We start from the raw sequence: 23,261 nt of genomic DNA, 5'->3' as shown, positions 1-23,261 counted from the left end.
CCCTCCTCCTCCTCCTCCTCTCAGAGGGGGAAGTGTGTGCAGTGAAGGGTTTTGTTTTGTTTTTTACACAGCATATGAACAGGATGGGTATGTTTATGTTCCAGACAGCAGCTCAGACAAACGCGCTTGCACTTGGAGAGGAAGGTGCTGAGGTTTGCGATGGCCCTTGGGTCCTGGCACCGCAGAACATTCTGTCTCCTGCACAAAGCACCTTTGCCCTTACTATAGAGTATTCTTGTGCCACTCTCTAGGGCTGTCAGGCTGGCACCTTTTATCAGCCCATACAGTAAGTAAATAACCCCAATCCCACCCCCCTCTAGCGAACTAAAAGCCCAGCCCCCAGCCCTGCTAAAGAGCCGATCCAACACTTGGAGTACACTCTGGGGGTTGGCCTGCAGGGCCCAGCCCCTTCTGCTGACGTCTTCCCTGTATCACACATCACACTTTTCCCTGTGGAGCTGGAGAACAAGCTTCAATGAAAACTGCCTGCTTGTGGTTTTAAAGGGACTGCAGGCACCACAGCCACTACTACTTCTGCTTTTCTCTGCCTGGCCAGGAGCTTAAAACCACAAACTCCATCAGCCGGGTGGAGAGTGTGCCTCATTGCCTGGCAAATCGGGGATAATTTAGTTCTCTTTTCAGAGTCACTTCCTTTCCCCGCTATCGTAGAGATTCATTCAAAGAGAATGAAAATAGGCTAAACTCTGAAAGGGAATGAATGAGATACATACGGCTTGAGAGGAAGACTCACACGATTCTTGGGGAACATCTGTGCAGCTTGAGACAATGGTGTTGTCTGTCCCAGTTATAGCTCTGGGTGCTACCTTGGGGACTGCAACTAGCATCCTTGCCCTCTTCGGTCTTACCTGCTTGTGTAAATGCAGGACACCTAGGAAAGGACTCTCAGAAACGGACCAAGACCTGGACACTGAAAATGCTAAGTCCAGTATGCTTCAGCCAGTCCAGCAGGTAAACCACCTTCTCTAATTTACTCAGCCACTTCTCTGTAAGTGTAGCTGGCAGGAATGCCAATTCCATGCCAGACTGTGTGGGTGATTTATGACATCCTAGTTGTTTGCAGGATTCAGGATATAGCAAGCTTTCAGTGGGGGAGGGGAAACTCAGGAGACCTGCAAAATGCTAAAAAGCACCACAGTCAGCAGTCATTTTAAAGAGATAACACAGAAGAGAAGATTTGAAATTCTACGTGAATTGTCAGGCTAGGTCACAAGGGAAATCACTTGGCTAGAACAGAAATCCGGACACTATTAAGGTGCAGTAAAAAAATAGCTGTGTGCAGAGTTGGAGCAGAATATCAATAGTATTGGAATTTTTTACAAACACTCTCTCTCTCTCTGGGCACACACATCCATCTATGGCTACTGCAGTATAGTGGACAGGCTTCTATGGAAACAGCTGGTGTATTACACAAACAGTCTTCCTCTACATGTGAAAAGATTAAGTTTTAGGACACTTAAGACGTGATAAAAATCAGTCTTACAATATAAATCTAGTAACAACCTTTACTGTGGAGAGGCTACCCTCTCATCACACCTACTTTGATGTGCTTTTTCTTTTCCTTTACACTTACTATAACCGAGGTTTTGAAGTCCTGCAAATCCTAGACAGCCCCGGTGATCTGCCTTAATTGCTCAAAGGATTCAGTCAGAGCAGGAAGGAATGGTGGGTTGGAACAGACTGGTGGTCCATTTACTCCTGTGTTCTGTCAGTGGCTGGTACTGTATCTGTTAATGGAATACTCAGTGCTGTACCTTGAGAGGAATTGCTTTTTAAAACTTTTTTCCTTGGCTGATTATGACCTCAGGTCTAAAACACGAAGCCTGATGGTCACTGAAAGTTTTACCCTAGCTCATCTTGCTGTAGGTGCTATTTTCATTTACACAGGTCTAATGTTGTTGTTTTATTCTTACTAAGCCTTCATTTGCCCTAAACATATGCTACATCAACTAGCTACAAAGGCAGATGATACACTGTATAACAAAGTCTTTATTCATTTGCCGTTAAATTACATGCACTGCCCTATTATTTTTGCATTGTTGAAAACTCCCCCAGGAGCCCAAATTGACTTTCTCTGTGCCATTCAGTAGTGCATACTCAGTCCCTCTATAATGGATGCTCTTTTTCTTCCCAAAGTAGGTAGTCCCGGTCCCATCATATTTCAGCTGCAGTTGTTTTGAGACAAGATGGCCAAAGCTGATTATTCACAGCGCTGTAGCCATGTTAGCCCCAGGATGTTAGAGAGACTGACTTCTTTTGGTGAAAGAAACAAGCTTTCAAACTACACAGAGCTCTTCGTAAGTCATCTGGGCTCCGGGTAGCTTGAAAGCTTGTCTCTTTGACAAACAACAGGCAATCAATTGGAAGAGGCTACCTCACCCACCTTGTGTCTCAGAGCTGACTATAACATTTGTGCTGTACACATATAGTGGTATCAGAAGAGTTTCAATAATATGTTTGATCCTTTTGAGCTGCCACTGGGTGTTGAGTTGATGCCCATGCTGAGCTTAGGTCTTAGATTTCTCACTAACTTGGGTTAACCTAATAGAATATTGACAATTGATTTTGCTAGTTTATGAGACAATACTATTCAACAAGACTGAGAAAATGAATGGGAGTTGGGTGTCCACACTGCAAGGCCATTTTGAAAGATTTCATTCCAGACCTTTATTGCGCATCAACTTTCAGCTGTTTCCCAGGCGTCAATATATTGAGCAGCATGATCCACAGAACGCTCCATGAGCAACTTCTTCCCACAGGAACAATTTCTTTTCTAACTACTTTTTCTTTTTTAGCTCTGAATCAATTTTTAATCCTTCCTATGATTTCACCCTTGCAGTTACCAACTGTGTTGAATAGTGCTGTGAGAAAGACTTTATGAAAAGCCTTTGGAAAATGTTAATACATTTCAGCAGTTTCTCCCTCATGGCCCCATCTTGCAAATTGCTAAGCATTCTGCTCTCTCTCTAAAGTCACACTGTACTTAGGGTGCTTAGACCTCATAGGTTCAGGATCCTATACTATTTATTCATTTAACAAAGCATGCAATATTTTAATATAGCATGTGACCACTATCTTGTTCAATTATTCATCCAGCTCTTAGTACAATTTGTCTCCTTCTAGTGCTTCAGGATAACAGTGTTTTCATCATGTTAAGTTATCATGGTTAATATTTTAGACCTGCTGCCTTTGAAATCGCACATGTATTTTGCAAGAATTCCAGAAAGATGGTGTCTGCAAGATGAACAGAGCATTCGGTCTCTGAAGGAGCAAAATGTCCCTAGTTTCCATATTCCATATGTTTGCCGGTTCTTTCCAAACTAAAAGGAACCTATTTCCAGGAACATGAATTCCTTACTATGTCCTGGATTTAAAAGTGCTGCATATTTGTTTCAAAGATGAATCACAAATCTAGTTTTATGTCTGTGAACTGCTGTACATGATCTGTGTCTGTTATTATCAACAGTTCTTTCTCTTTTGAGTGGGTTAGTGAGGGGGGGGGAATCCACTAACAGAAAGCTGGAAGGATGGTAATGAGGCTGTTCTGAGTTTACTTATGAAGTGCTGCCGTGCTCCCCATGGCAACTCCGAAGTTTTAAACTTCAAAGTACTGGCACAAGTCTAGACATGGCGCACCCTCTGGTACTTCAAAGTGCCGGGGCATCTCTGGGGAGTAAGGGGACTTTGAAGATGCCCCGGCACTTCGAATTACCGGCAGGTGAGCCGTGGCTAGACGCATGCCGGTACTTCGAAGTTTAAAACTTCAGAGTTGCCACGGTGGGGGTGGGGCGGGATTTGCTTAATGAAGTGCTGCCTGTGCACGGCAGCACTTCATTAGTAAACTCTGAACAGCCTCATTACCATCCTTCCTTTGAAGGAAGGTGGTAGTGTAGACACAGCCTATATGTCCTAGTCAGTGCTTGGAACACTTAATTATTGAGGCTTGTCAATATGAGGAGATTCTGAGACACAGAGATGACAAAGTGAGAAGAAGCTAGACTATAGTGTCCCCACGTTGTGATGTTTGCTGTAACATAGATCTCATGTTGTTTACAATGGGACTACATCAACACAGAATCATAGAATCCTAGGACTGGAAGAGACCTCAGGAGGTCATCTAGTCCAGCCCCCTGCTCAAAGTGGGACCACTCCCAACTAAATCACTCCATTCAGGACTTTGGCATGCTGGAATTTATAAACCTCTAGGGATGGAGATTCCACCACCTCTCTAGGTAACCTATTTCAGTGCTTCACCATCCTTCTGGTGAAATGGTTTTTCCTAATATCCAACCTAGACTTCCCCCACTGTAACCTCAGACCATTGCTCCTTGTTCTGCCATCTGTCATTACTGAGAACAGCCTCTATCCATCCTCTTTAGAACCCCGCGTCAGGAAGCTGGAGGGTGCTGTCAAATCTACCCCTCACTCTTCTCTTTGGCAAACTAAATAATCCCAAATCCTTCAGCCTCTCCTCATAGGTCATGTGCTCCATCCCCCAATCATTTTTGTTGCCCTCCTCTGGACTCTCTCCAATGCACCCACATCCTTTCTATCCCAGAGGGGGTCCAGAACTGGACACAATACTCCAGATTGGATACTTCCTGGCCATACCTGCAGGGTCTGCGTGAGACAGAGCACAACACATTACAGCAGTCTACAAATCACACCCCTCCAGTCACTTTGTCAGTGCTGTGTAGACAAGACCTATGTTTACTATACAGAAAACACCACAGATTCTGAAAGGCACCTGGAAATAAAATTTGGCCTTGTCCAAACGTGAAGCTATAATGACAGAACAAGTAAAACTACGTGGATTTTATATTGTCACTTTAAAAAAGTCTCAGAGCATGAGCCACAGTTACAACCACAAACTTGTGTTGCTTATGAGTCAGATACAAGATCAGCCAAGAAAATAATCGAGTACTTTCAGAATGGCAAGAAGGGACACCCAAGGGTCAAGAGCAGCGCCCTGGCTAACTTGGTCTTTCTCATTTCATACATTTTCTACAGGACTGATTGAACACTCTCGCTCTTTGTTTTATCTAAAATTTAGCTGCTGTAGTTTGATCTGGAAAAGGGACTTGCCACGGGAAATGCTCAGTAAGAGTATCAGCTGCCAGCACTCCGGCAACAGAACTGACAGCATGAACAACAAACAGACGCAGCTGCAGTTGGAGGAGGGGTTGGACTGGTCCCCCCTGGTTTGCATATGTCCCATCTCTAGTGCTGTGGAGCAGACAGATGAACATATTATGTAAACCCAGGGGAGCTGACAGTTATCTGCTGAAGGCTTGCCTATGTGCCTGGCTTTAGCAAGCAAGGAAAGCAATGGTAATAACAATACTTCATATTTGTATAGCATCTTTTACCTCAAAAGGGCCTCAACTACTTCATGTGGTACAGATGTACCAGACCACGGAAACTCAGCCAACTCTGGTGAGGAGGGCAGCACCCGGGGGGTAGTTATTGCAATATCCCCTTTGTATAACAGTGAAGGAGGATGAGACAGCAGCCATAACTTCCAGGGCATGGCATGTTTCATGTCTGTGCAGAGCAACTAGGACCTTGTTTTTCCAGATATTGCCCAAAGACTTCTGCCTACTGCACCAAACACAGTTCATTTGCTTTAGAAAGAAGAAAGTCTGAACGGACCATGCTGGGATTTGAACTTGCTATTTCAAGTTTGAGTATGTCAAAGTGCTGTTTCTATCTTTAAGGGTGAAATCCCCCTCCCTCCTTTTGGCCTTACTCTGTGTAAATCCCTGCCATGGCTGGGTCCTCAGCATAGGGATGAATTTCTTTCCAAGATTATACACCAGAGATCATAAAACTAGAGTGGAGAAAGCAATGATAATAGTATAGTGAACAATCTTGCTCTGGCTACCTGGGGAGATAGAATCACCCACCCATTAGGTCTCTTCCTTTGCTAATGGCTTTAACACTGTCATCCTGTGGCCACTGCATGCTGAATGTGGTTAAAAACCAAAATACAATACTGTTCTTTTTGTTCCACTGTGCTGGTCTTTGAGGAAGCAGAATATTCCCTAAGGGCATGAAATCTGGGAGTGACAGGCCCTAAGTCAGGAGACTGCTTCTCCCCATGGCACAGCCCACATTCATTATTAATATGAATCCAACAAATGGAAAAACATTAATTAGAATTAAGGCTATCGTCTTGCTCCCACTCACAATCTAAATGTGAAATGAAACAGCTTGGCAATTAATGGGAGATGAGATCCTTCCACCACAGCATGATGACAACCGTATTTTCTATTTCTCCAGCACCTTTCACACACGGTGCTTTAAAATGCTTTCCAAACACTAATGCACATTGATGAGAGTTGGGCTAGCTCCTACCCAGTCTGTTTTCCCCAGGGACAAAGCCAAATATCTTCACACAGAGTGATTAAAATTCCACATAGCTGGTCTTTATATTTTCAGTGGAGGTGGGGGTGGAATTCAATGTCCACTGATAGATTTTTCACCTGCCTCTCATGCTCAGGGAAGGGTTCCTATGTGAGGTAAACAAAAGCAGCAGCCCCAAAGCTCTGAGTTCATTGTTGTGCTTGTTGCATTATTCTTCTACCCCATGTTGTTTCTTTTCAACCAGCATGGTTCTGAAACTGTAAAACAAACTCTGATCTATCAGACAAAAATGTCAGTCCATATAATCAAGGAATTTTTACTGTTAGACATATAAAGTAGGGACCTTTTTGCTACCATGAAGGGAGAATAAACAACAAATGGGAAAGGTTTCAGAGAGGCAGTCGTGTTTGTCTGTTACCAGAAAAACAACAAGGAGTCTGGTGGCAACCTTAAAGACGAACAAATTTACTAGGGTGTAAGCTTTTGGGGGATACAGCCCACTTCCTCTGATGCTTGAAGTGAAAGAAAGGCAGGGATACAGAGTGTCTCCTCAGTGCTAATGAGTGGGAGTGTAACCTCAGTGCTAATGAAATCAGGATGGTTGTGGCTCACAGTGATGAGGTGAGAGTGTCTGAAAGGGAAATTATTGTATTGAGGGAGCTATTCAGACCCATTCTGAAGGTGTCACATTTGCATATGAATTCCAACTAAGTGGTTTCATGTTTGTCTGTTTTTGAAGAATTTTTGCCTCAGAATGGCAAATTGCAAGTCTGTAACTCTGAGTTCAGGGAAGTTAAAGTGCTCCCCTGCTGTTTTTTTATGGAATTTGTATCCATTTATTCTTTTGTGTAGAGACAGTCCATTTTGTCCAATGTACATGGCAGAGGAGTATTGCTGGTATGTGATGGCATAAATTAGTAGATGTACAGGTACAGGAGCCTGAGCCTGCAGGACCGGGGGCAAAACCAAAACCTGAGCCCCGCCGCCTGGGTGAGGGTGCAAAGCTGAAGGGCTTCAACTCCGTGCAGAAGGCGTATAACCTGAGCCTTGCCATTCAGAGCTGAAGCCCTCAGGCTTCACTTTGGCCCTGGGACCCAGCTGAAATGAAAACCTCATTAAAAGGGGTCATGATCCACAGCTGACTACCACTGGTCTAACAAATAAAGAGTAACAAAAGAGATTTTTATTTTAGTTCAGCGTTAAGAAGACTACTGAACCCATCCAGCCTCGGACTCTCCTGAAGTTTCCCAACATCTATGGTCCAAAGCCAGCTGTGACTGTCCCAGAAATTGTTAACTTTGTGGGTTATGCCTTGAAGACAACTGATGAGCCAGCTGGAGGAAAACATGAATTTCTGGATCAGAACAGAATGAAGATCCAAGTCAATGAGGAGTTATTCGTTCTCCCACAGAACGGTAAGAGAAATTCCACGTCCAATGGAGCCTTTTCCTCTCCACATCAGTGACCATTCTTCCAGTTCCCAGGTGTTTGATAAGCAACATAGAACTAGTACACAGGATGAAAATGCAGTTATAATCAGAATGATAGGTGTAAAAATGACTGGAGGTTGTGGGGGGGCGGCTCCATAGTTCCTCTCTCTCAATGATTCCAGCAGAAATGTGCTCAGTTTACAAGCCACCTGAGGCTTGTTTGGGCCACCATCATTTTAAATGTGGTTGGTCAAGATATAGGAGAGATGGAGCAGGAGCCCTGAATAGTTTGAAATCCAGACTCCTCTGACCTTAGAGAGAGTCTAATATTGACTGCTTTCATCTGACATCATTTCATGCTTGTGATGGGTCTGTGCCTATATTGATTTTACCTCCTGAGCTGCCTTTGTAACAGTGCAATTGATCCTGGCGGCTGTTACATTAATACATTCTTCCTGGGGATTTTCCAGTGGGCAAAATGCACTTAGTGCATGGTTTATATAATGATTCATTTTTAATTTGGCAGTGGTTGACCATTTCTCTCTCTCGTTCTGGGCAGAGGGCTGCTATCCCAAAACCTCCTCAACTGAAAAGGAGGAGGCAGTGAGCAGTTAAATTCCACCCTAAAGCATCAAAGGAAAGGCAATAGGAGTGTACTGCTAAAGCCAGGCAGCTGCACACAGGTTGGCAGCAGAGATGCGTGGATCAGTGTTGTAACCTCTGTGCATTACCTCCTCCGCAAGGGCTCTGGCTTCCCTGCTGTGCCTGATCTCATAAGCTGAGCATTATTAAAATAAAATGAGAACTGTGCACTTCCTCCATGTCACACTGATTTTGATTCTAACTGGCATTTGCTTGGGGGACTAACTCCCAACTCCTTACCTTTTCTGCCCTTCTGGGACTTGAGCCAAACTGATACTGCAGATGCAAGTGTCTGACAATGAAATATGGTGGCTTCCTTCTCAGTCTGCTTGTTGCTTTTCTCGAGGCAATAATCTGATACACACCCCCTTCCAAAACTGGGCCAACAGAAACAGTCTCACAACCTTCCAGTCTCATCCCTTTCTACCTAGTCAGGCACTGTGGGAATTAAGTTAACAGTACTTCAGTTCCAGGTGCAGTAAAGGATGTGTGTGTCACAGAGCACCTGAACCCTGAGAAAGCAGCCAGCTGCAACCAGGTCCCTGAACTCCGCTATTCCCTTGGCTATGATCGACAGAAAGCTGAGCTATGTGTGGCCTTTCTTGAAGGTAAGTGGCTCCCCACCCTGCCTACTTTATATCAACAACACTTTATTTGAAAGACACAAAATGCCTTCTACTGTAAGGGCTTGTCTACACTACCACCTTTGCTCAAAGGAAGGATGGTGATTAGGGCGTTGGGAGTTTACTAATGAAGTGCTGGGGTGAATACACAGCACTTCATTAAGCAAACTCCCCCCCGCGGCAGCTTCGAAGTTTTAAACTTCGAAGTACTGGCACGCGTCTAGCCGTGGCTCACCCGCCGGTACTTCCAAGTGCCTGGGCAACTTCCAAGTCCCTTTACTCCTCAAAATTTTTAAAACTTCGAAGTTGCCTCAGGGAGGAATTTGCTTAATGAAGTGCTGCATATGCACCGACACGCAACACCTGAATTACCGCCCTTCCTTCGAAGGAAGGTGGCAGTGTAGACAAGCCCTAAGAGTATTTCCTCTCCCACATAGTCATCGACATGACCCCACAGAACGGAGCGACATTTTATTGGCTAGGAGGCTTTCAAACTAGAATAGCCAAGAGATTTCACTGTTTGAAAAGACACGGCTTAGCCATTGGAGCAGCAGTGTGTGTGGCTCAAAGGCAATCTGAGGGAATCTGAAAGAGTTTGTTCTAATCTATCTGTATTAGTGGTGGGTGGATAAGGATGAGAATGAAGATCCTCACTCTTCTTCTAAGGAGATGTTTCCAATGAGATGACAGGCTCCACATCCCCTTCCTCCTCCAACAAAATAATTTTGGGGGTGGAGGGTGTTAGCCCTTCTGTTTGGCCCTGAAAAGCAAATCCAGATGAAGGACCAACCAGCTCACGGATTTATGGTTCGAGTGAGAGGAAAATCAACAAAGCTTCCCACTGCTAGACTATCAGAAGCAGTGTCAGTCTGACATGACACATAACAAACGCTGACTCAGGCAAAGATGGAGGCAGAGATGTTCAAATCACATTCCTCTTACATACCTCTTAAGGTAACTCCCTCCAGCTGAGCCTAGCCCTGTGGCAGGGCTCTCTGGCAATCTCACTAAGGCCAGGCAGTTGTGGGAGCAGGGAGCCTCCTTAGTCAGAGCCAGGACACTGTTAACTCTCTCCTTGCCGGTCACATTCCTCCAGGGAGTGAAAAGCAGAGATGAATGAATAATTTACAGATAGTTTGAGTTCACCCCAAATCCACCCAGCCATCACCTACCCAAGCAAGCCCACATGTTGTCCTCTCCTTGTCAGCTCAGCAGGCCCTCTTCTCTCCTAATGAGACAGAGGGGCCTCCAGGGTATGAAAGACTTGCTTGTTCATGGCCGCTGAGCCAGAGGGCAGAATAGCATCTCTCCACCGTCAGACATGCCGACTGACTTTTGCCATCACACAAAGGCTTGTTGTTATATTACCCAGCTGAGGGGCGAAGTTGCAGCCCTCGGTCTGGAGGGGTGGTAGGTTCGTTTGTTAGTGTTCATTGATTATATACAATGTTATTGGTTTTGGACATATTTTCATTTTCACTCTTTCAGCCTTGGGGTAAAAGAAAGAATAGGAAAATGCAGGGCTAAGTATTAGGAGGGAAACCTTAACACTGAGAGCTGTTATACAAGGGATGGGCAACCCATGAATAGCAGGTGGTCTGTGTGAGTGGCCCTTCTTCACTTCAGTGGGCCACAGAAGCACCCGCTGGGGTTCCACCTGTTGTCTGTGTGCCCTCTGTCCGTTTCCATATGCCTCTCCTCCACCTGCAGCCCACAGACCCCCTAGCTTCTCCCCTCCCCCACGTGCCTCTCCTGCACCAAGGCTCCAGAGCCCCATACTCACCAGCTCCTCCATCTCCCTCCTAGCAATTTCAGAGTGCGTGAATCACCTGAGCCTCCAGCTCTGGGAGGACAAGGGAGGAGTGGGGGTCAGAGCATGAATCAGGCATTTTGTAGCACTCTGAAAGTGCTGAGAGGGTGGGAGAGGAGCTGGTAAGTGTGGGGCTCTGGTGCAGGAGAGGCACGTGGGGGACGGGAGAAGCTAGGGGGTCTGTGAGCTGCGGGTGGAGTCCCAGTGGGCCACAGGTTGCCCACCACTGAATTAGACTGTGAAATGATCTCCCAAAGAAGCCATTTGAAGAAGGCAGGACCAAAACTCTGGGAATGAACATTAGGGACATAGTGTACTGGTCCTGGGGGATGGACCAGGTGTGTTGTGGCCTCATGCATATCTACTTTCTGTGATGGACCAAACACCTTTAATGCAATTTTTATGAGGCTCTTTTTCTGATGGAAAATTAAAATCCCACCCCCTCCAAATATCACATGTTGTGTCTTCTTGGGCTATTAGGTCAGTGCCCTTGAATGATGCATGTTTACTTAGATGCGATGCAAAGTCTGTCAGACAATAAAAATACATTTGTGCAGTTGCTGAAGGACAAGGACAAAAATATTCTTGGACACGTTGAAGGAAAATAAATACTGGGCCCACGATTTTGGTTTCTCCAGTGCTAGTTAGAACGAAGAGCAGGTTTCAGCACCATATTGGATGGCTGTTGCAGTCCATTTCATTTTATGACTACTGTGACATAGGAAAAGACCCCATAGCCTTCTGCTTATGCATACCTAACTCTTGTGATAGGATGTTTCTTTTAATGCAACCTTCCCTTTCCTTGTCCTACAGCTATGCATGGAAGCATGGTAGGGGACCAAGATGTTGGCTGTGATTGCTACATCCTGGGCACTTTGGTGAGCAAGTCTGGCACCACAGAGGCCCAGACGGTGCTGAAGAAGAAAGTGCACCATGTTATCTGGGAAGAAGCTCTGCTGTTCCCGTTAGTCGAGGAGGAGATGCTTGAAGGGATGCTGATTCTTACCTTGAGGAATTGTGACAAGTTCTCGAGGCACAGCATTGTTGGGGAAATTAAACTGAGCCTGGCTAATGTGGGGGAACCCTGCAGAATGGTCCAGTGGGAGAAAATGAAGACCCCTAAGAAGGTATTGTGTCAATTCCTAGCAGCAGCTCAGGCAATATGATAGTTTCTGAAGTTAGAGCAACTTATTTCAATAGGACTGTATTTCAATGAGCATGTAATAACCAGATCTACACTTACACCAGGCCAGATTCTGAGTGGGTGTTGGGCCTCCTCAACGGAGACAATAAGAGATAATCAGGACTGTGCAAGATCTGACAGTTTCAGCAAATAATCAAAGTGCCCCAACTCTGTTCCTAACTCTATAGCTTACAGCATCAACATAACCTCTCTTGCTCCTTGCATTACATGATAATTACTGACCTCCAACAGTCAGCATCAATGTCTTGAGGCTGTTGCAGAGATGATTCACTGGCTGTGCTGTGTGGGAGTTCTGAACTGGAATAGCTAGGAGTGGGGTAGGTCATGAGTGACCTACTGCATACTGGCTGAATTACAAAGATATCCTACAGACATCCAGCTGGAGAAGCATTGCAGAGCTGTGGTGAGGGTGAGGTGAGGAATGGAATATGGAGAGTGCTGTAAGTCAGAACTGAAATGCATCAATGGAGAGCTAAACACTGGAAACATATACATCTGCCTCTCCCTTGCATTAATCTAGGCAGAACTGTTATGTCTCAGGCTACGTCTACACTAGCCTGGAAGATCAACCAGCTCAGGGTAGATCTCCTGGGATTTGATTTTATGTGTCTGGTAAGGACATGTGTCTGCAGATGCAGTCGGCCCCGGTACTCCTCGTGAGATGTGAGCAGTAAGGGAGGTTGATGGGAGATCTTCTTCAGTAGGGACAGCCAAGTAAGCCGAGCGCAGATACATCGATTCTAGCTGTGCAACTGCCATAGCTAGAATTACATATCTGCAGTCAACTTACTTTGCCCAGTGTAGACAAAGCCTTAGTGTTTGTGAGGAACGAATTAATTTTTAGCCCTAATCAATTTTTTAACAGTAACTACAGAGGACCAGCATCAAACAGAGACAGGGTGGTGAAAGTCCATCAGGTAGTCAGAGCCAGGGTAGTGGACAGAGCAAACAATACAGCAAGAGACAGGCATTGTTGAGAGTGTTGTTGAACACTGAGTAAAGAATCATTTGGCCTTGTGCTACCCGGGGGCTACACGCTGACATTTCTGGAGTCAGAACTTGGAATCTGCATCCCCAGATCACCAATTTCCAACTGTGCTAACCTACCTGGGCATCACTCAGGTACTACAGTGTCAAACCCTATGGAAAACATTGAGATATACAGGTGCACCATAGGAATAAAGGTATGGGTTGGACCAATTTAATGGACTGGCTACAGGGAAAGTTTATATTGGTATTGATGCCCCTCCCCCAACCTTCCCCTGGACACATTTGTTCCAGTATAAGAGTGAATTTTTTAGTTTAACTTAATCCTCCCTCCAGGAACATAAGCTAACCTCCACCCCTCCAAAGGACACACCTCTATCTGAACTAAAAAGGTTTACACAGCAGAATAGATCAATATAACTCCATTGGTATAAATTCACATTTTAGGCCATACTGAAAAAGCATTTTTCCATGTAGACAAGGCCAAAATTTGCTCCAACAGCTGTTGGTACCAAGACATTCCCTCTATATGGCAGTTGGGAGACACCAATACATCTTCAGGATGGCAGAGCCCTAGACATATTGTTCCCTTTGCCATGTTCTTCTTTTATAGCCATTCACTTGACAAGGCAAAACTGATTCCTTTTCTAACCTGAGAGGAGTAGGTTAACATTAACAGTAGCTACGAACACTGTCCTAGTTTGAGTTGAAAGATGTGCAGTGAAAGCAGTATGTGCGTCAGCGGGGACCTGGGCAAGCCAATCAGTACATAGCCAGCTTAAACACAACTCATGAATCATTAATTGAGAAGCAGGGCAGGAGGGAGCAAGAAAGAGCTGATCAAAGAGCAACAGGAGCTATTTTTGTCGGCAAACGGCTAAGAACAATGTTGCTGGGCTTTGCTTAACGTTTGAAATTTCCTTGAAAAGTCATGAGCTGCAAACATGTCAAACCCACTCTCTCTGGAATTCTCTTGCACAAATATGAGCATGGAAAGGGGAGCTCACAACTGCCCAGGTAGTGTCACTGCTCTTCGGAAATGTGGGAAGTACTTCTGTGGGCTCAGAGCAATATGTGAAAGCTGCAAACGCTGGCACTGCTAGTTGCGTCCTCCTCCCACTCGCAGTAGTGTAATATGCTCTACTTCCATAACTCCTTTCACATGTTTTATTAACGGACTAAACCTCACAATATGATGGGGTGGGTGGTTATTAGTGTCCAGGAAATAACTGGGCTTTTTTTGTTTGCTGTCAGTTGTGAAAAATTAAAAATAAATGGCTCTGCCTGAACCAAATCCAAACATTCAGAAGAATTTTGATGAATCCAAAAAGTCAACCAAAGTTTCCTTTCCTATTGAACAAAATATTTCATTTAACCTCAAAAATTATTTCATTTCATTTTCCAGTACCTGGTAACATAAAAAAAAAAAGCCAAATGAAATGAAGAACTAGATTCAGAAAACGTTGGGGTGTCATTAGCGCAGAGATTTGAAAACGAGTCTCACTCATTTGGAGAGAATGTCCTAATCATAGGGCTGTAGGGTATTCTGGGATAGTACTTTCTCAGTCTCTTCTGCTGAAATTATTCTACTTTGTATAAAATACTTGGATAACCAAATAGTCAGTCCTCAAGGCTTCAGAGCAAGTCATTGACTGCATATACAGAATCAAAGGGCTGGAAGGGACCTCAGGAGGTCATCTAGTCCAGTCCCCTTCTTCAAGCAGGATCAACCCCCACTAAGTCATCCCAGCCAGGACTTTGTCAAGCTGGGACTTAAAAACCTTGAGGGATGGAGAATCCACCACCTCTCTAGGCAACGCATTCCAATGCTTCACCACCCTCCTGGTGAAGTAGTTTTTCCTAATATCTAATGTACACCTCTCCTTCGTCAACTTCAGACCATTACGCCTTGTTCTGCCATCTGACACTACTGAGAACAGTTTCTCACCCTCCTCTTTAGAGCTCCCCTTCAGGAAGTTGAAGGCTGCTATTAAATCACGCCTCAGTCTTCTTTTCTGTAAGCTAAACAAGCCCAAATCCCTCAGCCTATCCTCATAGGTCTTGTGCTCCAGCCCCTTAATCATTTTTGTTGCCCTCCACTGAACCTGCTCCAGCACATCCACATCCTTTTTATACTGGGGGCCCCACAACTGGACACAATATTCCAGATGTGGCCTCACCAGTGCTGAATAGAGGGGAACAACTACTTCTCTAGATCTGCTTGAAATGCCCCTCCTAATGCACCCTAGTATGCTGTTAGCCTTCTTGGCTACAAGGGCACACTGTTTACTCAAATCCAGCCTTTCATGCACCATAAACCCTAGGTCCCTTTCCATCGTACTGCTGATGAGCCAGTTGGTCCCTAGCCTATAGCAATGCTTGGGATTCTTCCGCCCCAGGTGCAGGACTCTACACTTCTTGTTGAACCACATCAAATTTCTTTTGGCCCAGTCCTCCAATTTATCCAAGTCACTCTGGATTCTCTCTCCCCCCCTAGTTTTGTGTCATCTGCAGACTGGCTGAAGGTGCAATCCAGTCCCTCCTCCAGGTCATTAATAAAGATGTTGAACAACACCGACCACAGAATCAAGCCTTGCATCACTCCACTTGAAATTGGCCACTACCCATTGGGCCCAACCATCAAGCCAGCTTTCTATCCATCTTATAGTCCAAGGATCCAATCAATATTTCCTTAACTAATGGACAAGAATGTTGTGGGAGACCGTATCAAAAGCTTTGCTGAGGTCTAGATGTATCAAATCCACTGACTTCCCCATGTCCACAGAGCCTGTTACCTTGTCATAGAAGCTAATCAGATTGGTCAGTCAGGACTTGCCACTTGTGAATCCATGTTGGCTACTTTTGATCACACTGGGAAGAAAAAAAATGTTGGTGTATGTTACAATAACGCTATGTCTACACTCCAGCATAAAGTTGATTTTAAGACACTTTGCTCGATTCTGCAATGAGACTGTGTTCACTGCAAATACCATTAGGTCGATTTTAATGGTTGCTAAGTCTGACTATCTTGCCTTGACCCTCCGACTTGGCCTAACACGAAGTTTAAATTTAAGCAATTGAATTAATGCTAGTGTGGAAATGCCGTCACTTTAAATAGATTTTATTAGCCTCCAGAGGCATCCCACAATGCCCAGAATGTCTACATTCTGTCCACTTTCACCTCCCCTGCTTTCCAGGTGTGCCAGAAGTAGGAAACAAGAAGCCTGGCAATTTGAATTCATTTCTTTCTGATCAGTGTGGTGATCACATCTAACCATGAAAGAGAGCCCCAGTGTGGAGCCATCAGAGAGCCAGGATCTCATGTTGGCTGGTGGGGTAGCACCTGTCCCACCACTTCATTTGGCAACTTGGCTGTTGGGACCAGGCAGCCGCACATCAGGCAGCCGCATGTGCTGCCTTGCAAAGGGGGAAGGTTTCTTCCCTGCACAGGATACAGCAGGAGAGGCTGATAAACTTCTTTTCCGCACTTTGCATTTGTAAAGGGAAGCCCTCCCCTTCCCCCACAGTTGCCATGGGGCTGGTGGGCTAGCCCCCACCCCACCATACCACGTGGCTAGCCCCCCCCCCACACCACACCATGTGTCAGTGGGCAGTGCAGACCATGTTTCAAGACAGCAGCATGTCCTGACCTGTGTAGGGTGAAGGCTTGTGCACTTCACATTCTCCAGACTTCACCAAGTACCGGGGGTCGGGCTTCCCCAGTGGCAGATATTTTCAGGGGCTGGCTGGCCCCTGAGACGCAACATGCACTGGGGTGGGGGTGGCTCCCTCAGTGGCAAATATTTCAGGGGCTCATCCCCTGTCTAGGCATCTATAGATGAACCATGTCAGCTGTTCCCTCAGCTGACCCTTGTCAGCTGGGTTTCGTTGTGGGAGCCGACTCCAGGTGGCAACTATTTTCAGGGCTGGCTCTGCCCACCTAAGCACAAAACTGAGTGAAAAATGTCAACAGGTTACTGGGGACGGGGGGCAGGGCTAGCCCCACAGAGGCCAGCATGCCTTTTTGGAGCTGGCTTCCCACTTAGGCCCCTGCCAGCTGAGATTTTTGTGGGGCCGACTCCTTCTCCAGTACTCTCCCTCCTAAAGTGTGTGGTTCGGGAGAGACAGTCTCAGCAGTGGCCTGTTTGCTGTATTTTCACTGCGGGGTGGGGAGCTGCTGAGTGACTTGTTGACATGGCACAGTCAGCTCCCTTATTTTTAAGGGTCACTGTTTTTCTTTCTGCTGGGTTTCCCTACTTGTCCTTCTTTCCTGCTTTGCTTGAGAATTACATGGCAGTCAGCTGAGTACTCCCACAGCTCTTTTCCTAGTCTCATGGAGCTAGTTTGTTCCACCTTGGTACATGGGACAGTCAGCTGGGTGCTGCCCCTGGTCATTTGGGTGTTTCATCTTGTGATTCCCTCCCTACTTTTCCTTCCTTCCCAAGTTGGATGGGCATCATGGGAGAGGAGTTGAGCAACCAGTTGACACAGTAAACAGCGATCGACCGCTGGGTGCTTGTTATGGTTCAGTCAGCTGGGTGCTCCCAGAGCACATTTGCTAAGGGTGCTTCACCTTGGCTACGTCTACATGAGCGCCAAACTTCGAAATGGCCATGCAAATGGCCATTTTGAAGTTTACTAATGAAGCGCTGAAATGCATATTCAGCGCTTCATTAGCATGCGGGCGGCCACGGCACTTCGAAATTGATGCGGCTTGCCGCTGCGCGGCTCGTCCCAACGGGGCTCCTTTTTGAGCTCATGGGAATAAGGGGACTTCGAAGTAGGCGGGGTCCTTTCGAAAAGGAGCCCTGTCGGGACGAGACGTGCAGCGGCGAGGAGCATCAATTTCGAAGTGCCACTGCTGCCCGCATGCTAATGAAGCGCTGAATATGCATTTCAGCACTTCATTAGTAAACTTCAAAATGGCCATTTGCATGGCCATTTCGAAGTTTGGGGCTCGTGTAGACACGGCCCTTCTGAAGTCCACCCATTTGGTTTTCTTTCACCTGGGATTTCCTACTTTTCCTTCTGAAAAATGGCCGTTTGAATTCAATGGGAGGGGAAGGAGGGTGATGTCTTCTTCTCAGATGCAGTTTGGGAAGATGACACCACACGCCAACACACACTTGCAGATCATTGTTCTCCCATAATTCATCTGCAAAAAAGCCCAGAATGCAATGGGACTGAAGGAACTTTGGAATAGGTGCCCACAATGCACTGCATGGCAATTTAGTGGGGACATACAAAGTCGACTGTGTGAGTGGTTGCAGACACTCAACTTTGACTTTGTAAAATCTAGTGTTACAAAATCAACTTTAATAAATTTGACTTTATTTCATAGTGTAGATGTAGCCTCAAATAGTTAACCATTGATAGATCTCAGGATGCGATCTGTAACGGCCTCTCTTTAAATTAGTTTAGATATGGGCCAGGGTGTTTTTTTTGTTTGTTTGTTTTTTTTGACAATGGTCAAGTACAAGGTATTTAGTGCTGCCGATGTACCTTATCAGAGTTCATGAAAAAAATTTACAAAAGCTAACTATGCTTATTCTGAGTTTGGAGTTTCACTGGTAATGATTTCTTGGCTTGCTTCTGCATGAATCATTCCAATCAGATAGTTATGATAGAAACCTTTTCTTGAGAGTTAATCTGTTAATGAATGTCTGTTCACATCCAGAGCAGCTAGCAAGCAGAAGACTTCATCTGAAATATTAATAGCTTACTTAGAATTGAGAAAGGAAGGCTCAAAGATATCCTGGATAAGGGAGCTCGCTCTTAAAGACTCTCGGGGGAATTCACTCAGTTGAATGCTAGCTTTTAATGACCTTTCTGGCCAGTTTAGCTCACATTAAATGGGAGGTTTCTATCACATGCTGGTGCTACTGACTTAAGTGAATCATTACTTCCCCTTTGCTTCTCTCATAGCTCTGTGTGCACACACATTCTCTGTTTCTTAGTGCCCGCCAAAGGAAAGGGCAGTTGTCACTAGTGTGATTATTTTTCTCTTGGTTCTGGCTACAAGGGCAGGTCCAGTCAGGGGGGGCTAAGAAGCAAATCACTCAAGGCAAAAAAGGAATACAGAAGAGAACGGTGACTTTGTAAAGTGAAAGTCTGATCATTCGGAGAAGCTGCCTCAAAGGAACTGGAAATTGTGAAAACAGAGGGACTCACTCACAGATTTGGGGATATTTATTTATTTTTACTGTGAAGATCAGGTGACTAGCTCTGGTTCATTCCACATGAGTGTATATTAGTGTTGTAAACATTTACTTCTTTTTTCTTGGGAATAAAACATCTGGATTGCATATAGAGCCAGGACTTAAATTTAAACAGAATTTTCTTGTACCAAGGCTATGTCTACACTACAGCGATCTGTCAACAGAAGTTACTGTCAGAAGATCTCCTCCAACAAAACTTGTCAACAGACTGCAGCCACCACACAAAAGCGGATCACTCTTTCAGCCTGCTCCATTGACAGAGAGCAGCTGGACTGCCCGGCCACTCTCTTGACAAAATGGCCAACTGGAAGCATGGCAGACAGGGCTGCCCAGTGACCTTGAAGCCCTATCTGTTGACAGAGGGGCCCCAGAGCATCCACATGGCTATTTTGTGGACAGATTCTGCCAAGAAAGGTGTTCTGCTTCATGGGGGAAGGCAGAAGGCTGTCCATAAAAGTGCTACTTTCTATCAACAGTATGATGACAGAATGCATTTTAGTGCGGATGGTCTGCGAGTTTTGTTAACAAAACACCAGTTTTGTCAGCAAAAAACTCTCTCGTGTAGATGTAGCCAAAGAGTAGCTGATATAAGGAATAAATGGCCAAAGGAAATAATCAAAGTAAGAGACAGCTGAGGGGGCAGCTGCAGGATGATACAGGTGAAGGAGACAGCTAAATTTCTCTATTTAAATCTTCCTGGTATTTGCCCTGCATGATAGATAAGTTACATCCCGATGTGCCATTCTCTGGAGTAAATGCCCCATGGAAAGCTGCTGTTAGAAACAGTTGTTTGTTTTTTTCCCAGAAGCAATGAGAGTTAACCCACACAGAGAAGAGAGCGCTACTATGAACTTCCTTTCAGCTGAGTTCAGTCCAAGAATCTACTCTCTGCCTGGTTGCAGCAGACCCCAACTAGTCTAACTGGGGATCCTCCTGTAATAGGGCTGGGAGCCAGAGACAATGTGACTTGTTTTGTTTAAGAGCTTATCACTGATCTTTGTCCCCACCTTGCTCAGTGGTGTTGGAGAGGATTTCAAGTTTTTCTTTTCTTTTCTGCTTTTCTTCTTGATTTCTAGGAGCCAGATGCAGGTTATGGGGAGATACTCCTCTCCATCAGCTACCTGCCAGCAGCAAACCGCCTGCTCGTGGTGCTCATAAAAGCCAAGAACCTCCATTCCAAGCAGCTGAAAGACCTCCTAGGAAAAGGTGAGTGAGGAACAGCAATAGGGGAATTGTGCTATTTTCTGTGGGATACAATGGAACCAGGGTGATCTGATTTACTGTGTGTCAAGATAGTCACAATCTAATCTTATTTGCCTTGTTCCCATATCTAGACAACTTTTACATAATTAAGGTTATCATATTTATCATCCTAGGTACACAGCACATGGTCATATATTCACTTACTCATTCTGATTGTATCATTCTATGACTGTTAATGGTCTACTGACAGCTGGAAACCAATGGTGGCAAAGAATGCATTTTGTGGGGTGGATTCAGGCCAGGCCAGGCCAGGGTGAAGCAGAGGAAAGTTCAGCAAGAGCCAGCAGCCCTAGCACTCTATTTCTAAGTACTGCGCTAAGCTTTCAGACTGCTTAGCCACACTTTCCTGTGAAAGGGGGAATTCTGCTTGTGCATGATGATTCTGTCTTACCCTGACCCATCTGAAGACCTTCAAGGAGCAGGGCAGGGAAAGGGAGCTAGCTATGGTCTTCCAAGACTTCCCTCTAACCTGCACACCTGAGGTTGTGTTAACTCACCCTGCTTCAGCCTCCATACTGCAGAACTTCCCACAACATCCCCTTCTGGAGAGCACGGGAGAGTCTCTGGAAGTATGCACCTGTAAGTCCTCTACAGCCAGGTGGTAGAAGGGAGGCAAAGGCCAGAGCTGTGAATTCTTCTTGCCTCTTGGGATGCATAGGTTGATGGAGGAATCCACAGCATTCTTCCGGCATGTGACGGCTGTGTCCACTCTGGCAAAATAATTCACTGGAGAATTCAGCAGTTTCCTCTTCCATTTACAAGTTATTTCTATGTAGGGAAATGGAACCCATTGCTTTTGTAGCTGGAGTACTGGATGGAAAGCCCAAATATTGGAGGTGTTCAGAATCCAGTCCCAGATCAGGGTCCCAAACTCTCTCTCTTGCTTAAACATTTATCTCAGGGTACACAAAATCTTTGGATTCAAACTTCCCTGAGCTTCAAGGGAGTGTTCTAGAACCAGATGCCAATCTCAGGCTGACATGTTGTTGCTATTTTATAACAACTGCCTGGGCAGCTTAGACTGAAAAATGGGGTTAAAGAGAAAACCAGAATAAGAAAAATGAACAATTTTTAAGAGGAGAAAAAACAAGTACAAATTTCTCATATGCTTTTCCTTTGGTCCACTGTCATTAGTTCTGATTCTTTTTTGGTGACAATATGCCTGACCTGTGCTCATCACTTTGGTGTCTTTCTTTTCTTGCCCATGCAGATGTCTCTGTCAAGGTGACCCTGAAGCACCAGGCTCGGAAACTGAAGAAGAAGCAGACCAAGCGTGCAAAACACAAGATCAACCCTGTCTGGAATGAGATGATCATGTTTGAAGTGCCCCATGAGCTGCTTCGTGTGTCCAGCGTGGAACTAGAAATGCTAAGCCAAGATGGCTTTGGGCAAAGCCAATCACTGGGCAAGTGCAGCCTGGGCCTGCATGCCACAGGCACAGAGAAGAGCCACTGGGAAGAGATGCTGAGGAACCCCAGGAGGCAGATAGCCATGTGGCACCAACTTCATATGTAGCCATGCAGTTGCTGCCACGACCAGTCATCTGCGTTTCATAATGGGATGTCTCTGAGGCAGGAGGAGTAAGGCCAATTATTTCACCTTACAGGAATGTGAACCGCATCCATTCACAAAACAATCAATCACAACACGCTGTTACAGACCGTCTTTTTCAAGTTTCCTGCCACAGGAGCGCTCTGCAGCTAAACCAGGCAAAGACCTGGAACATAGATTGTAGGGGAGAATTCCTAAATTCTCTCCTAGGGATGGAAAGCATAACCCCAACAGGCTTCTAATTTCTACAAGGACAAGCCTCTGACACGGAAAAGCCCCTGGTGAAAATAAAAGGGGATTGTCAGATAGGCCCTTGTAAGTGTTATATTCAAAGTTGAACTGAAAAGGGAAAAAAACAGGTGTGCACTCTTATTTACAGCTTTATGATGGAGAAAGAAGGCTTCATTTTTATTTATTTAGCTAGTTTTATGCTTACTTTTCATTTTATGTGTTCAGGTATTACCTCCCCTGCTTTCCCTGGAAGACTTTTTGGATGAGTGGAGAGCTAGAAGGGGGAGCAGCATATCTTAAAGTGCAAACCTGATTAACTCAGAGGGGATGTGAGTTTTATTCATAGTGTAAAAATCTACTTTCTTTTTATTTATTGGTTAAAAATCAAGCCCTTGACGACCTATTTAGAAGTTTCTTTAGAAGCTACAGACTAACACAGGTACCTTTCTGAGACAGTTTAGAAGAAAAGCTCTCTTTGGTAAATATGTCACACCTCCTGCTCTTCAAGTAATGGTGGAAAAATCTGTTTCTAGCTCTGCAACAAAGACCATCAACAAAACGGGAGCACAGCTTGACATTTCTAAGATTAAGTTCCAAAATAAATCAACCCTTGAGATAGATGAAAAGGAGGGAGCTATGAAAAAGAAGCATTTTTCTATTAATATAAAGTGGGGAAAAGGGGCATAACCCCCCACTTCCTCTGTAGGTCTTTTTTTAAAAAACATGAGATTTTTTGAACACCTCTTAGCCTGAGTTTTGAGCCTGGTATCTACATTCCCTTCTCCCATCTCAGAATGGGAGAGCCAAGCTTCTTGAGTGGCGGCAACTGAGCTAGCTGTGTGGTTTGACCTCATAGCATTAGAGGTTCTAAAACATACACTATTTTTTTTTATCTCATCCACCTTCTCTCTTACTCTC

General features: G+C 45.1%; 2 protein-coding genes across 3 annotated transcripts in view; one reads left to right on the top strand and one right to left on the bottom strand.

Moving 5' to 3' along the window:
- Positions 1–23,261, bottom strand: part of PRDM11 (PR/SET domain 11) — a 405,666-nt gene that overhangs the window by 309,684 nt on the left and 72,721 nt on the right. The window lies entirely within an intron of this gene.
- On the top strand, positions 772–22,076 carry SYT13 (synaptotagmin 13). Of its 2 annotated transcripts, none has more exons than XM_074998957.1 (6): positions 772–969; positions 7,577–7,799; positions 8,924–9,064; positions 11,703–12,016; positions 20,375–20,504; positions 21,772–22,076. In XM_074998957.1, the coding sequence occupies exons 1-6, from the start codon at positions 787–789 to the stop codon at positions 22,074–22,076; spliced, it is 1,296 nt and encodes a 431-aa protein (XP_074855058.1). In that variant the 5' UTR covers positions 772–786. The 2 variants fall into 2 exon arrangements, with proteins under 2 accessions (XP_074855058.1, XP_074855059.1); XM_074998958.1 differs by having other exon boundaries at positions 787–969; positions 8,930–9,064.

Source organism: Carettochelys insculpta, chromosome 6 (assembly GCF_033958435.1).
Source record: "Carettochelys insculpta isolate YL-2023 chromosome 6, ASM3395843v1, whole genome shotgun sequence".
Classification (NCBI taxonomy): Eukaryota; Metazoa; Chordata; order Testudines; family Carettochelyidae; genus Carettochelys; species Carettochelys insculpta.
Note: the sequence above shows the minus strand (reverse complement) of the source record. Positions and strands in the feature narration are given on the sequence as shown.